Source organism: Macaca fascicularis, chromosome 14 (genome assembly GCF_037993035.2).
Source record: "Macaca fascicularis isolate 582-1 chromosome 14, T2T-MFA8v1.1".
NCBI classification, from domain to species: Eukaryota; Metazoa; Chordata; class Mammalia; order Primates; family Cercopithecidae; genus Macaca; species Macaca fascicularis.
Genome location: NC_088388.1, coordinates 58,216,850 through 58,233,193, shown reverse-complemented (window position 1 = coordinate 58,233,193; position 16,344 = coordinate 58,216,850). Strand labels below are relative to the sequence as shown.

The window sequence follows — 16,344 nt, the reverse complement described above, 5'->3', positions numbered from 1 at the left end:
TTGAATGTGACATTTTATATCCAACCAAAAAGCAAAAAGTAAGCTGTAACTCTCTTCAGTTTAGTCCCCTCAAGATTGCCGTATACCAGTGGAAAGTACAGGTAGTTGCTGGTTAAGATGCGTATAATTCAAATATCCGTTCTCAGAAATAATACAGTCTAGATTCCAATTAAGGAAGAAAAGCCATTTCCCTAAATGCATCATATTGTTTGCAGACCTGCATCCCCTGTGGAAGGGAGCCTTAGCTTATTTTGCACATGGATATGATACTCCACTTCCCCAGCTTGCCAAACAGGTTTCTAGTCTTACCAGGTCCTCCTGGTGCATGAGACATGGGACCTTTCCAGATCCATTTATTCTTTGAATGAGTATCCCCAGACTCCAGGTACCTTGAAAAGAAACATGAGAATGTGTAGACCACTAGCTTTTACAGGCTAGAGAATCTAAGGACACAGTCTAAGTAAGTCAGAGACCAATTCAGAGCCCTTAGAAAGTGAGCCAGAGAAAGCTTACCTGTATATTCAGTAATTAGATATTCTAATTTACTTAGCAATTTTCTCAATGTAGATATTACTGTTGTTTCTGATTTATGTGAGCTGAAAAAAAATCAAGCTATAGTAAGCTTGAATGATTCATCCTTGTTTGAATTCTGGCTAGTTCTTGAAGGATTGCTTCTAGAAGGGGAATCATTGGGTCAGGGCATAAAAACTTTCCTAAGACCCCTCAGCATTGTCCCTAGAGTAGGAGAGCATGGTTAGGGAGCTCTCTGTATTCTGACAGTCACTTTAGGGTATGGGATGACCAGGGTCAGTAGCTTTCTTTGCCAAAGGAAAAAACTGCAGTTCCAGCCCCAAGGCTGCTTTGTTCGAATGTCTTTCTGCTTTATTAACCGTAACAGTGGATGAGAAAGGGAAGAAGTGTGAAGAGGTCCTGATGAGATTGCTTTGTTTATCGTAACGGTGCAAAATGAATTTGCTGGTGGAAAAGAAAGGCCTTTATAACTCTCAAGTAGAAATTTGATATATGTTAATGTCCCCTGGTAATATTTATAATTTCTAGATATTAATATTTAGGTGTAGCTTTAAAACTGTTGTTGCTAGTATTCTTTAGGAAAAGTACTTTGTTACTGAAAGCCTCCAGCCCCAACCATTTTTTGTTCAATAAAACAATTGATTTTTTAAAAAATATGAGAATTGATAACATTGCGTAGGCACTCTCTTTCAGATTATGGACGAACACATTTTATTTGCTTTCTTCTCCCGGGTAAAGTTTTACAGAGTTACATTCCAGTCAGCACTGCTGGACAGAGTGCGCCTATTACACCCACATCCTTGTCAGCATTAAGTATTTACATTTTTCTTTTTCAAAGTTTTCTACTTTTATGAAACTCCAAATTTCCTTTTTATTGGTAATTTAGTTTTCATGTTTGTCATTTTAATTCTTTTGTGAATTATCTGCATTTTTGTTCATTATTAATGTATTTCTTATAGATTTCTAACTGTTCTCTATTAAGATATTAAGTCATGTCTAATAATTGTGACATAGTATTTTTAGGTTTGTGGCAGAATTTTACTTTTGTTTCTGATACTTTGATACATGGAATTTTTATGTTGATATAGAATTAGGTTTATCCACTTTGTGAATTCTTTCATTTTGTTTTAAATTTTTTCTGTGATTTTTAAAAACTTTGAATAATCCATTTAGGAATTATTTTAGTTTGTGAGTTTATTATGAGTTACTGTTTTTGAGAAAAAGGCAGTAAAGTATAATGTTTAAGGCAAACAGGCTCTAGAGCCACATGGCTGGATCCCATCTTTGCAGAGTGTTTTTTTCCTGAGTTGATCTACTGAGTGTATTGCCCTTCAGGATTCCAGCTTTAGGAGAGGTCCCCAATCCCACTGCTCCCCTACCTTGGACCCCTTTTTGTTTCCTTTTCCTACACGCATAGTGAGTCAGATTCATCATGAATGTAAAGATGCTTAAGCTTCAGGGACCCTCCTTTGTACGGAGCCCTTCCAGGGTCCAGAGAGAGTCTGATCATAGTGTTAACAGGGCCAGGTGTTTTGAAAATTTTGCATAAAAGAGGTATTTTAAATACAACCAGTTTTAAGACTGCTGACTCTTTTGACTGCAACTTTCCCTTGATCTATGCTTTTCCTTATAACAGATGGTGTTAGGGCAGCTGTGGGGATTTTGGGGGACTTGTTAAGGGGAAGTTAGCCTGAGGATACATGTAGTTTGGGTTTAGGGTGGGATGTGTGTGTGTGTGGTTTGCAGTCACTGCATGTTTAGTTTAGTTAGGTTTAATTCACTAGCTTTCCTACTGCACAAATGGCTTCCAGGATTTCTTCTACTTCCCATTGTGCCGATTCGCTCAGTGCTCTGTACTCACTTATGAACTGTACAATTATAAATGTGCCACGTGCTCTCCCCCTACCATGAGAAGAGCATATTTGAGAAATCTCAGCTACATCATTTGAAGTACAATTTGAAAAGATGTTTTGGAATGTGTCAACAAAACAAATGGTTTGGCTATATATGAAGGGCATCTTCTCTGTCATCTCCAAATTATTTCCCAGCGTGTTCAGTGGTGCCCTGGCTGAGGTGGGAGATGCTGGCACTGAGAGGAGCTGAGGAGGAGGTGCAGAAGCTGGGTCTGATTCTGTGTGAACACTTCAAGGTTTAGGAGGGAGGAGAGGATTCACAAAACAAAAAATGGGAAGACTACTGGAGATGAGGCCCAGAGCTCTAGGTGGTTTTGAAAAGGTCAATAGGACAGAGGTTTTCCAATTATGATCTCAAAAACACTTATTTCCCCTTCAGAGCTGAAATGTTAGGTTCACAAAGACTAGGCAAAAAATAAAAGTTAAAAAATTTAAAAAAGAACTGAAAGGTCCCTTAGATATGTTTGTTTTTCCCACTTCCAAGAAACAAGGAAACAAATGAAATAAAAACCAAATAGAATATAAAACAAAAGTGATAAAATGAACATTGAAATTTGAGAGAAATTACTTTCTTACATTAAAAAACAAATTATAAACAAAAAATCCAGATCATACCAAAAGCATAATTTGCTAAGAGCAAGAGGTAAGTTTTAAACAAAAAACGTGAATAGCCTTCTAGATTGTTGTTCATATAAGATGAATGATATGAACCCACTGGGAAAAGGTTGAAATTTCTTGCTGAGTTTACATGATATACTGACAGTGACAAAGATAACATAAAACTCATGTACTGCCACAAGGACATAGACAACACATGAGTTAAATGAATACTGTCAATTCAAAGAATGTTTAAGATTAGCCATAGCATTAGAAAACTTGAATGCATTATAGTTTTACAACTTACATATAAAAGACATTTGATAGAGGCCTTTCTAAATTTAAATGATTCTAAAAATGTACATGACCATACCAGTTACAAATTGTGAGACAAAACTTTTTAACTATTATCATAAAAGATAAATATTGATCATGTTAGAAGACTAAATCAACCATCTGTTGTCATAGAAAATATTATAAAGTTGTGGACATATAAAGAAGCAGTCAAAGAGTATCCACCCAAAATATGAGAGTCAAAAAGTACTATAGCTGGATACAGTGGCTCAGACCTGTAGTCCCAGCTACTTGGGAGGAGGCAGGAGGATTGCTTGAGCCCAGGAGTTCAAGGCTGTAATAAGCTATGATTACATCACTATACACTCCAGCCTGGGCAGCAGAGCCAGACCCCATCTCTAAAAATAATTAATTACTAAAACCCTGTCTCTAAAATAAATACCCCATCTCTGAAATAACAAATACCCTGTCTCAAAAAAGAATCAAACTATAGAGGTATCTCAAGCTTTTATATAATAAAATATTTCTACATTTTGTGATTTTTTTCAGTTTTGCAAAACTTGCAATTTTTGTGGCTTGTTTTCTAATTCTAAATATTCCCTTTGTTTCTAATTACATATTCAAATTTTATACTTTTTTTGAAGAGAAAATTTGTAAGTTCCAGGCCTCGTAAAACATTTTCAGGACCCATGAAAGCCCAGGTTCCAGATTATGATTGATCAGTCCCTGCCACAGGGTATACATCATCTCTAGCATTTGTTCTAAAATGGGGCATTCTTATCATGCTTATCCTTTAAGGAATTCCCTCACTGTAAGAACAGCTCAACCAGGCATTTAAAAAAATATGTTTTAATCTAGTATGTTAGGGCTACTTTGAAGGACTCTTTCTGGTCTTTGAAGGAATATCTAATCTTCAATATTCTATAAATCCTCATTTATGAACATAAAGTTGCTCTGTCGAATCCCCCCCTAAAAAAAATGACTCTATTGGTATTTTTAGTGTGCTATTATATTCACACTTTAAATGAAAAATGGATGTCTTTAAGAACTGATGGCTTTATAAAACCCAGTCATCCTGTCTAGGAACATAATCTAGCTTTTCATTTATTCATGTCCTTTTTTATGTTGCTCAGTTGACTGTTGTAGTCAATACCTCTCCCCACCCCCGCAGTCCCCACACATAATCACACAAGGCCAAACATCTCTTGTTAAGGCAATTCCTAGACGTTTTATAATGTTGGTTGCTATGAGTGGGATTTTTAAATTGTTTTAACAGCATTAGTATCTGTGCATTGATGGTATTAGAAAATTGTTGATATTTGTATTGTAACATATATGTTACATATGTTTATATGTGCATTTCATAACTGGCCATCTTACTGAGCTTTCTTGGGTTTTCTAAATGGGCAGTCCTGTCATCTGTAAAGAATGGCTTTATTTCTGCCTAATAGCTATACTTCTTGTTCTTATTTATCTCTAATACTGGCTACGACTCTCAGACCAGTGTTATTAGCACTGCTAAAAAACATATTGTCCTTTTATTGAATTTAATGTGAATGTTCCTCTTGTTTTGTTAATAAGTAATGTGTTAGCTGTTGTTGATTGGAAAGTTTTTGCTTTTAGTTTTTGGTGTGTGTTTTTTTTTGTTTGTTTGTTTTTGGTTTTTTGTTTTTTTTTTTTTTATGTTAAGAGAACTGACCCTCTTAAATGCTAAGAAAACTAGTTTTCTAAGCATTTTCCTAAAAAGATGATTCCGCCTAATGAGGCCACAGTTCTGGGCTTGTGTCATGTATATGTGTGTATGTGCACCCAGGACATGTGAACATGATCTCAGGAGGGTCATACAGGCTGCCCCATTCTCTAAGTAGCCTGAGATTTGAAATTCAGATCTTATGTTATTAAGAAAACTCTAGGGTCTTCCTCCTATGAGTGTGTTGTAGTGGAATTTTGTTCAACAGAATCTCACGATGGAAGTTGTTTGTCAAAAAACAGGTTTTTTGTTTTGTTTTGTGAGACATGATTAGATTCAGAACCTCAGGCTCTCCCACTAACAGGAATATGCTGTTTTCCTGCTTCCCAGTGACGCCAATGCCCCCTTTGCCCAGTGGAGCACAGAGCGTGTGTGTGCATGGCTGGAGGACTTTGGCCTGGCTCAGTATGTGATCTTTGCCAGGCAGTGGGTATCTTCTGGCCACACTTTATTGACAGCCACCCCTCAGGACATGGAAAAGGTAAGGGCTGAGCTTGGGGAGAGGAGGCGCCCATTTCTTCCCAAACCAATGCATGGGGAGGGCAGGGTCCACCACTCCTGTCACACACACAGGAGGATGGATGAAGGAGGGTGATAGTCCCTCTGTAGCTGCAGGTTGGCATCCCAGGGCACGGTGCAGAGATCCACTGCCATACTCTCAGAGCATCTCCACCCACACACAGCTTTCTCTGAGGACCAAATTGCCTGCCAAAATTTCACATGTGGTCTTCATCTTTTAATTTCAGGAGCTAGGAATTAAGCACCCTCTCCACAGGAAGAAGCTTGTTTTAGCAGTGAAAGCCATCAACACCAAACAGGAGGAGAAGTCTGCACTGCTAGACCACATTTGGGTGACACGTAAGGACAGGCATATATATATTAAGTATGTCTCTGGCAGCAACTAAGGGTAGAAAGAATTTCCCTGTTAAATGGGTACCTCAAGGACAGCTGTCTCCTTGTAAAAGGCAGAGGAATTACTAAACTTTTGGGGGAATAACACGAACCTCAAAATATAATTTGCTCCCCTTTTTTTTTGCATCTACATTCTCTGATTCTCATGAATCCTGACACATCTGGGGTTTTTGTATTTGTAGGGTGGCTTGATGATATTGGCTTACCCCAGTACAAAGACCAGTTTCATGAATCTAGAGTTGACGGACGAATGCTGCAATACCTAACTGTGGTGAGGACTTTTTCTTTCAATTTCAGTTGTCCCTGTGAGCACTCAGCTCACATGTACCCATAGTGGTCATTTTAAACTTGATTCCATATATTCTTAAGGCCTTGAAATAGTATCATTTGTCACAAAAGAGGTCCCAAGTAGCAGAGTACAAACCACTGTGATAAGCTATTGGTGTCTCCGCGTGCACCTTCCTGAGATGTGGTTGACTTGTCTATGTTTGGTCTCGTAAGGGACATCAGAGGTCTTTTGTCACTTTGGAAACTCTGGTGTATCAACCAAACTTTCCTCTTTCAGAATGATTTACTCTTCTTAAAAGTCACCAGCCAACTACATCATCTGAGCATCAAATGTGCCATTCACGTGCTGCATGTCAACAAGTTCAACCCCCACTGCCTGCACCGGCGGCCAGCTGATGAGGTGAGACCACAATAGTATCTCTCCAGGTAGCCCTGAACCAGGACCTCCGAAACATCGACCATGAGCAAACAAGAATGACATCATAAAAGCACTGTTTTTTGGATCATGGTGCCTGGGATTCTTTTGTTTGCTTGTGCTTCCTGGTGCCCCAAACACCCATTACCTGTACTTTGTGTCTCACAGTAGCCATAGACCTCTAAGCTCCCACCCTCCACTGGGGAGACACGTGCTATAAAGTCATCATAGTGATTAAGGGAGATGAGTATATGGTGCAAAGGAGAGGGAGACAGAAACAAAAAATGGAAAGATGGGTGTCACAGTAGAAGAGAAGAGACAGAGGAGAGGGAACAGGAGCCCATAGAAGCTAGACATTTCAGAATAGGTATCCCTACTTCTAGATCCAAAATTAACTGACTTCCAGGCCCAGGTACAAGGGATCCATGAGCAGTCTTGCTACAGAAGAAACAGTATAGGAAAATAACAGCACCCCAAGTCATGAAGAAATAACTGATTATGTTCCATGAACTTTGGAGTTCTTGGTGGACCCTCAAACTGCAGATTGTCAGTCACATCCTATCTCCTCTGTTCCTGGGAACTAGGTCCAACCTTGATATAAAATTAACTCAGCTTCCTAGGCTGTTACCTTTGCCATCTATCTCCTATTTTCTCCTTATTCAACCAACATGTTTTGAATGTCTTGTATATGTCAAGCACAGCGCTGTGCATTTTTAAGACCACAGTGCTAGGTGAGAGCACTTAGGAATAAGTATCTTAAGGTGCGCTCCCCTAAAATTGTTGGCCATGCCAGGGAGATCTTTCATCTGTAGACCACTTGGATTGTAATTGACAGTCATCTTTAAAGTTCTATTGAATCACTGAAAGAATAACTATAATGTCCTCATTTATTTGTCTCAAAGTTAGCCAGAAAATGAGGGAGCAACAGAATTCTGGATTCAGATATCTCAGTGTGGAAGATCTTGCAAGATTCAGTGGGAGCTCTGTTTCCTGGAAACTGGGGAGGCTGGTGCTCTGGCAGATGGGGTGGGTCACTAAGCTTGAGGGTCTTCTATTGTTGTGATGCGTCTGGGGCAGGGCTAATTACAGGGGCTGACTCCACAGAGGACCACGGTGGGACCTATTAAGCCTAACTTCCTCACTTTCCTCCCTCTGACAGAGTAACCTTTCTCCTTCAGAAGTTGTACAGTGGTCCAACCACAGAGTGATGGAGTGGTTGCGATCTGTGGACCTGGCAGAGTATGCACCCAATCTTCGAGGGAGTGGAGTCCATGGAGGCCTTATTGTGAGTGGCTCTCTGGCCTAGCCCACCTGCCTTGGTGCAAATGGGATATTCAGAAACTTATTTATTAAGGACAAGACATAAAATCTAACCAAAAAAATAGGTACTTCATCTGAAGCTCTTGCATAATTTGACATCTCAAAGTATTTTGATAACTTGTCCTTGAGAATTAATATACCTCATGGAAGCAAGCTGCCTTCTGGCAGCACCTCCTTGGCATGAGACCTGAGGATTCTAGGTCAATGGGCTGCATGAAGACCAACGCTTACAAGGCAGATCTGCCTGTCCCTGAGTGGGGCTGGGGAAGGGACTGGGAAGCCATAAAAATGCAGCTTCCCACTTGCTGCAGTATGATTCTTATCACTACTCAGATCTGTCAGTGACAAAGCCAGAGGGGAAATGAGGAAGTGTGGTGGCTTGGATGTCATCCAGAGGAGATCCTGAGAGACAGCCTTACCAAAGAGGTCCCAGTTCTCTGCTGCTCTGTGAAAACAAGGTGGTCAGTCAGCAAATGTGCTAGTGTGTGCTCAGAGTCAGGTCCTGTGCCAGCCAGTGAGAGGAGTGGGACTCAGAACAAGTGACTGAGCTCCTGCCCCTGCTCTGGAGGTGCCCCCAGCCCAACAGGCCAATCTCTCGGCATCCTCCCCTCGAGCTATTTGTATTTGCTCCTGGCCAGGTTTGTTTCTGGTTCCTTCTTAGATCCTGGAGCCGCGCTTCACTGGGGACACCCTGGCTATGCTTCTCAATATCCCCCCACAAAAGACGCTCCTCAGGCGCCACCTGACCACCAAGTTCAATGCCCTGATTGGTCCAGAGGCTGAACAGGAAAAGCGAGAGAAGATGGCCTCACCAGCCTACACACCACTGACCACCACAGCCAAAGTCCGGGTGAGTTGCAGACCGTTTCTGAGTGGGCCCTGGGCTGCCTCCTGGCCCTCAGGCAGCACAGCACCTGGCTCGATGCCCGCAGCCAGAGCAGCACGCGCAGCCTGGACAAGGAGGATCTTGCAGCTTCTGCTGTGGTCTTGTGGTCTGTTAGGCCAGTCTTTGTTAAGCCAGTTCTCCACCAGTTTTGAGTCCAAGGAAGACAGTGCAGGTTTCTTTACCTAGAAAATATGTTCAGGAAGCACCTATCCTCAGGTGACTTAGAGCTCACCCTCTACCCCATTGCTGCCGTGACTCATCTTGCGGAGCAGAAGTGCTCCGAGTCTGGCTTTCCTTCGGTCAGGCCTGCCTGCGTGCCGCAATGCCGTGGGATCTTGGCCAAAGCTGTCCTGCTGACATAGGAAGTGTTCCCATTGGAAGCTGGTTCCATTTGTCTTGCTTTGTGACGTGGCCAGCACACAGATACCCAGAGGTCCCAAGGTCTTCCAAGCACCAACACTACTCACTGGGGCTCCCAGAATCCCACAAAGCCCTTTAGACCTGCCTGAGCCACAGCATCCTCAAACCACATTCTTCCCAGACTAAAGACCCACAGGCAACCTCTGGAGGCCAGGCTGGTCCTATCCCTGGTAGTGTTGAGGCTTCATGCCCAGCTATAACTCAGGCACAGACCTCGTTCCCCAAGGGAGCAGGACAGGAAGTATGTCTGGGGGAGTCAAGCAGAAACAGTGCTGTGTGACGCTAGGGCAGGGAGCAACCTGGGGCTATCCTACATGCCTTTAGATGGTGCCAGGTGCTCAGATGGGAAAGGGTTGGGGTGCCAGTAGCTGTGCTGAGGCAAGTTCTCTGTGCTTCGCCTCAAGTGCAGACCTCAAGTACATTCTAAAGAAACTCCCAGTTCATCTATGGAAATAAGAAAGTCACTTTGGTGGGGCAGCCAGGCATGAGTTTCTGGCATAGTATTGGAGGGGCAGCTCTTATTGTTCAAGATTATTTACCTGTTGGCCTTTCTGCAGCATATAAATTGCTTACAAGAGCTCTGTTTTGTTCAGAATCTTTCTAGGAGCAGTTTACGTCATTCCTCTCCTTGCGGGCCTGCTCTTAAATTTTAATTATATTGTCAGTCATACCTGCACACTGCCCTGATTGCCTTCTCATAATCTTACATTTGCTGTGTTTTAGCCAAGGAAACTAGGATTTTCACACTTTGGAAACATAAGAAAAAAGAAGTTTGATGAATCGACGGACTACATTTGCCCAATGGAGCCTAGTGACGGTGTCAGTGACAGTCATAGGGTCTACAGTGGCTACCGGGACCTCAGCCCCCTTGATGCCCCTGAACTGGATGGGCTGGACCAGGTGGGACAGATTAGCTGATGCCCTTGTCACCTGCCCTCTGTGCACCCTGAGAGCTCACAGTAACACTGTGTCACCATATAACTGCACCTCACCCCTGCACATGTGCATGACTCGCAGAGAACATTCCAGCAATTGTGTACCCCTGGGCCAGTCTCTCTTTGAACTCTGAGGGTGGCCAGGATCTGGAGCTGCATCTCTAAGGGGCCAGGCTTTGGGGACCATTGTCAAAGGTGGACTCAGCAGGAAAGACACTTAAAGACACCTTTACATTTCTAGTAAGTCTTGATGTTCATCTTCAGCACCAGTGGAAACACATGAACTTCGATGCAGGTCCAGAGACCATGGACACTCCCACGAGGCTCAGCTCTCAGGCACCCTCTATGCTTCAGTTGAGGGAAAAGCTCAAGTGCCTTAGGCCCGTGGGCCACAGTCTTGGCTGAGATCAAAGGGATGAGCCACAGGGACTTCTGCCACAGTGACAATGGAATTGTGTTGTGCCTTACTTCAGAGGTGGTCTCTTCTTTCTTGTAATAAAAGCAATATTTATGTGGAAAGCAAGAAGTGCAACATATCTTTAACTTTGTTGGGGAAAGAGAGCTGAGGGTAGCTGGAAATGGAGTCCTACCAATTGCAGAGCTGAAGAGCCGATGGCACTGAGCCTGGTCCTCAGCCAGGTGCAGGCTCAGGATTCACTAGGGGATAGAACAAGGCGGGAACCCCTCCCATAGCCTTCAGAGGAGGTCTGTGGCCTCAGTGCTCCAGAATTTGCTTCCCTCTGTGAAGCAGAGGGGGCTTCGTGTCTCATGCACGTCCTGAGCATACGGCACATCTGTCGTGCAGACCTCAAAGCTGATTGGTTTTAGTGGCATGAGCTCCCTCAGTGAAGGGGATGGTGGGGAGATAAGAAGGGCACCTTGCTGGAAAGACTCTCTGTTCTTTCATGTGTTTTTCTGGCTTCTCTATTACTGATTTAGCCCGGCTCATAACCATGGTGGGGGCTGGTCTGTCTGCTGGCAGAACTGAAAGAGATCTGTCCCCTTGATTTAGAGGCTGACTGACTGATAATGGCTCCTCCAGATGGGCCTTGTCTGGCTGGGACTGAGGGAGAGACGTGCCTTGCCAGTCTGGGCTCCTGGTCAAGAGACTTTAGTTTGCCCCCAGGCAGCGTTTGGCTCCCCTCAATCCCCTGGGCCTCATCGCAGAAAAGTAACACCACATCACCGCCATCTGATGGCCTGGGCACGGCCTGATGACCCCATTCCATTGTGGCACTCTGATTCTGTCCCAGATGGAGGCTATGCTAAGATTCGCTTCTTAAACTACCAGCAGCCTCAGGCATGGTCTGTTGCCACAGGAGGTGAGAGATGTCGGGACAAGCTTGCCAGCTGGCAATGCTGCTGTTAGATCCTGGTACCCAGGTCCGCTGGATGAGAAGTGGTCATTCAGGCTGACGCCTGGCCATTGGAGTTGTAGAGCCAGTCAGGGCAGGCTTTGTCCCTTGCTTCTTATGTCACAGTACAGGGATCTCTGCATGTGCCTCTTTTCAAAACCTGCATGGAACTGTTTTGCCACTGATTCTCTGCACCCTCAAGTAAGTCCTGTTCCCTTTGTGGGCTTCAGTTTTCCTACCTATAAAACAAGGGAGGGGTTACACTTGGTGCCCTCCAAATTTACAGAGGATGTTTCCAAATCTACAGTGTCTAAGTAGGTTTAGGGAAGAAGGAAGAGACCAGCATTACCTGAGAAGGAGGGGCAGGAGGGAGGCTCTTGAGTAGTGAGGAAGGATGCCCACCTATGTCAGGGCATTGGTGTCTGAGCTTCTGTTGCCTGGTTAGTGTGAGTGTGTTTAGCATCCTGAAGGCCTTCATTGCTGCTGCTCTCTGCTCCTGGAAATAGCTGGAACATTGAAAACGTGCAGAAGGGCTGCTTCTGACAAGCCTGTGTCCTGCCTCTGTGTACCCTGAATGCCAGTTCCCAGTGGGGCCCCAGGAGAGGTATGCATGCAGTGTGGGACATTGATGCCTCTCCCCAGGAAACAGAAGCAGCCTGTGCTCCACCCACCTGTCACTCCTCAGGGCCCGGCCCCCTCCTTGCCCATCCCTCCAGGGAAGCATGCCCTGGAGAAGCCAGGCTTGAGTATGACAGGACTTGCATGCCATTTCTGTGAATCACGAGCTATGTCCATGTGTGCTGACCAGGCTGCTGCCCATTTTACAGATGGCACCTTCGGAAGGTACCGTGACGCAAATAGGGCTCCTCTCCCAAGACATTCACCGCCTTACGGTAGGACTCTGACCCTCTCCCCCATAGTCAGACTGGTGCTAGGGAGGCCCAGTGAGTTTGGTGTGGTAGTGCACAAGGCCTGGAGAACGGCAAAGAATGGTGCTCAGTGCTGGGGTCACAGCCTGAGCCTGAAACAGCCCCGAGGCAGAAAGCAGCCCAGGGGCCTTCTCTGTTGGCCTGTTACTGGACCTTGAGCCCTTAAGGGCATTGGGGAGGCTCATGGGCTGTTAGCCAAAGCCAGCTAAAGCACACTAGATCTCAGGTCCTCTTCCCAGGCTTAAAGATGAGGAAACCAAAATGCTCAGCAGCTCTGGATCATCTGTCTCAGCAGCCTAGAGCCCAGGCTGCATCCTGTCCTAGTGGACACTTCCACCCTCTGCCCAGAGACAAATGCATTTCCTATGGTGCCTCTGACTTTGTGGGTATCACAAAGTGTTGACAGGCTTGTGAGCACATCTGGCATGCCTGAAAGGACAAACTATATCATGGGGAAGGAGCTTGGCCTTGAAAAGCAATTTTGGAGTGAGGCTCAAGTCTCTGCTCTGACTTCACTAGCTCTGTGACCTGGGGTGTCATTCTCTCCTGAGCTTTGGCTTAGTTATCTGTAAAGCAGGGCTAATGATACCCTCCTTGCCAGGCTTACAGGCAGACTAGAGCCGGCAGGAAAAGGCCAGCCACAGAGCGCAGCCACAGAGCACAGGATTTGTTTTGGAGGACCCATAACTCCCAAGGCCTTTTAGTTCTTGGACATCCCATCACTCAGCCTGTTGGCTGTAGTGTCTGTCCCCATTGAGGCCCCTGTCACTGTACTTTGCTTGCTTGTCTAACAAGGCCCATTGGGAAGACAGGACAAGGACAGGGACACACGACTCTCCTTGTATCCAAGGACACAACAGGGAAGTCTCCCTGACTCCAAACAGGATCAGTTTTATTCAACGTTTGTATTTATTGGCCCACCCATGAAAGGAATCTGACCACACTTGCCCTTATGATCTAGTCCTTCGGTGGCCTGAAAATAGAAAATGTATTTCTAAGATGAACAATTTATTTTTATCTTAATAGTATTGTTTATTCTGATCCAATACTCAGGGTTTCTTGGGACACTATAAACACTATACAGTTCACCTGTGTCAGATGCAGCCCTCACCCAGTGCCCTCTAGTTCCCATGCAGCTGCTGCAGGGCAGCCTGGACCAAAACTCTGTTAAACTGACCCTTCGGCTGTGTCCTTTTCAGACAATGCTGAGCCAGGACCAGCTGCTGAATGACTCTCGCCTGCCTGCCCCCGACTCTGATGACTGGAGATGACTTTCTTCATGGCTGAGAGCGTAGGGAGGCATGTGTGGGGGCCCAGAGCCTTTGCTTCTGTGGGGAGCTGGCACACAGCCCTCTCTGCAAGCCCAGTCTGGGCTGGCAGGGTGTCTCAGACAGGGTGCCGACAGGCACGAAGCAGAGCTGTGGGACAGGTGTCCAGGGGTGGCCCCAGGGTCCGTGCGTGTCTTCAACCATGCTGCGCTCTTCACCGCAGGCTTCATACCTTTTGTACTTTTATACATGGTCTGCGGACCACTTTTGTGGGAGGGCAGTGAGATATCAGCACGCAGACTAGATGGCTCATGCTATTCCTGGTGACATCCTGGAGGCTCTCACACCCGAGGAGGAGAGCTGTTAGTTAATAAAACCTGCTGGAAAAAAAGTTCCGAAAAACTGTTTTGAATGTTCTGTAGAGACTGCGTTTTGTGAAATGATCACCGGGAGCTCCCTCCGGCGCTGCTTCACAGGAGCATGCTTTTCCATTCACAGGACTGTGGCCGGGCAAGGCAGGTGTTTAGGGTGTGAGCAGGGAAAGCAACGAGGCCCCTTTCCCACAGCCCTGCCTGACTCTATCTCCCGTCATCTGCAAGGGGTATCTGTGCAACCTCCCAGCTTGGAGCAGAGGCGTCCCCAACACATGCACGCCCTGCCCTTTGCCTCCGCCCAAGCTGACACACAGCCTCCCAGGCCTTGCCCTTGGAGCAGCTCAGGCATAATGTCTGATTAAATAGCTCCCCCAAGTGGAAGGCCCTTGGGCACCTCAAGCTCCGTGTTTCCACCGCAACTCACCAACTTCCCAAACATGTCCGTTTCCTCTCCACTCTTTAGTCTTTCCTCCCTCCAGGCATCTGCTCAGGCCCTTCCCTCGCTGGGGAATGCATTTTTCTCCTAGTCCCCTTCATGAGGCAAAATCCTGTGTCCCAAGGCATGTCAAAGAGACCGTCTCTCAGGAAGCCTTCCCGCATGATCCAGTTACAGGTCAGGTGTCCCACAGTACCGTGTCTGCCCTTGAGCCAGAGCACAGCTCACCTTGAAGTTTCATACCCGTCCTCACCACAAACTTGGAGCACCTGCTCTGGGCTGGTTCCCGTACAGACAGTCCTCCAATTGCCAAGGAGATCCATGCTCCTAAGTTCCCCATCCACCCACTCCTTCACACGTGTGTGTTAAGTACCTTCCATGCCAGGGCTACAGATATAGGCATGAATGCCAAGGTCCCTGCCTGAAGGTGCTTACAGTCTAGTGGAGTACAGACCAGTTTCAAACAAGACTTTGCCAAAGGATACAGATGCTCCAATATTAGTTTCTGCAGCCTAAAAGAGCATGTTATCATTTTTAATGGGGGTTTGGGGAAGGAGTCTGAATAGGTTCCATGGAAGAGGTGACACTTGAATTTGGAAAGATGAATCATATTTTCCCAGGTATGCCAGAGGGGAAGGGCATTCCAGGTAGACAGACTTGAAACAGCGCAGCACAACCTAGGAATTGCCAAAAGTTGGTAGGCTAAAGCAGGGTTTCCTGGCCTCTGTGCTGCTGTCACTTTGGGCTGCGTAATACTCTGTGATGGAGGCTCTCCTGTGGGTTTTAAGACGTTTAGCGGCATCCTTGGTCTCTACCCTCTAGGTGCCAATAAAGGGTAGATGCACCCCTTCTCTAGTTGACAACCAACATGTCTTTGGACTTTGTTATCTGTTCCCTGAGCGGCAAAATCACCCTTAGTTGAAGAACCACTAGGCGAGAGAATGGGGTCAGAGTTGGGGGCCCAGGGAAAGGAAAATCTGACAAAGCAGGAGCCAAATCAAGAAAGGCCTTGGGAGCCAGACCCTGGAGTGCGTCCTGGAGAGAAGGGGTGGCCAGAGTGGGGTCTCCCTTGAAAACAGTGAAGGATCCCCAAGGAGACACTGAACAGGTGGATGGGTGAGGTTGGCCACCCCTCCCTCCCACCCCCACAGACCTTCTGTGAGGTCATCTCTGTGTTTGGCCACCGGAGGGTCAGACACAGCTGTACTTCCGACAGCTCCCCAGAGCCCTGTTCTCTCTCTCCGCTCCCCTCTCCCTCACGCACATGCACACTGAGTAACAAGTCCAGTGACACCAAGTTCCAATGTGGCCGCCATTATGTCAGCTTTTGTGAAAAGGGGAACAACTTAGAATAAACCTGGCCTAGGTTGAAGGCCAGCTTTGCCACCCACTGGTTGAATGACCTGGGAACACAGTCTCCAGGCCTCGGTTTCCTCATCTATAATTTGGAGAACAAAATCCCTACAGAATCTCTGGTTTGTTATGAGACTTCTATGAAGCAGGGCAGAAGCAGCTCTACCCACTCACAGGTAACAGAGCAGCACTGTGTCATCCTGGCCATGAACCGCAGGGGGCCATGTGGTCACTCGTATCGTTTGGGTTTCATGATACTACAAAGGATTTAAGGCAGCTTCTGGAATCTGACTTTGAAAGTTGAGAAGTTTCTGTGTGTAACCACTCCTACCATGACCCCCAGTGCCATGGAGAGATTCTTGAGAGTT

The 16,344-nt window shown here is 45.7% G+C and overlaps 1 protein-coding gene across 50 annotated transcripts in view; it reads left to right on the top strand.

Annotated features, from left to right (window-relative positions):
* The window catches only part of PPFIBP2 (PPFIA binding protein 2), a 144,303-nt gene extending 129,156 nt beyond the window's left edge, over window positions 1-15,147 (top strand). For 12 of the 50 annotated variants that reach the window (XM_005578732.5, XM_045371444.3, XM_074014431.1 and 9 more), the window contains 9 exons: window positions 5,416-5,566; window positions 5,832-5,943; window positions 6,180-6,268; window positions 6,563-6,685; window positions 7,860-7,985; window positions 8,682-8,870; window positions 10,050-10,226; window positions 12,444-12,509; window positions 13,745-14,218. In XM_005578732.5, the coding sequence (XP_005578789.3) occupies window positions 5,416-5,566; window positions 5,832-5,943; window positions 6,180-6,268; window positions 6,563-6,685; window positions 7,860-7,985; window positions 8,682-8,870; window positions 10,050-10,226; window positions 12,444-12,509; window positions 13,745-13,816 (1,105 nt within the window). In that variant the 3' untranslated portion in view covers window positions 13,817-14,218. Of the gene's footprint in view, window positions 1-5,415; window positions 5,567-5,831; window positions 5,944-6,179; window positions 6,269-6,562; window positions 6,686-7,859; window positions 7,986-8,681; window positions 8,871-10,049; window positions 10,785-12,443; window positions 12,510-13,744 lie in introns of those variants that run through there. The other 38 variants (XM_045371448.3, XM_005578731.5, XM_065528621.2 and 35 more) reach the window with 7 other exon arrangements.
* The last annotated feature ends 1,197 nt before the right edge of the window (window positions 15,148-16,344 follow it).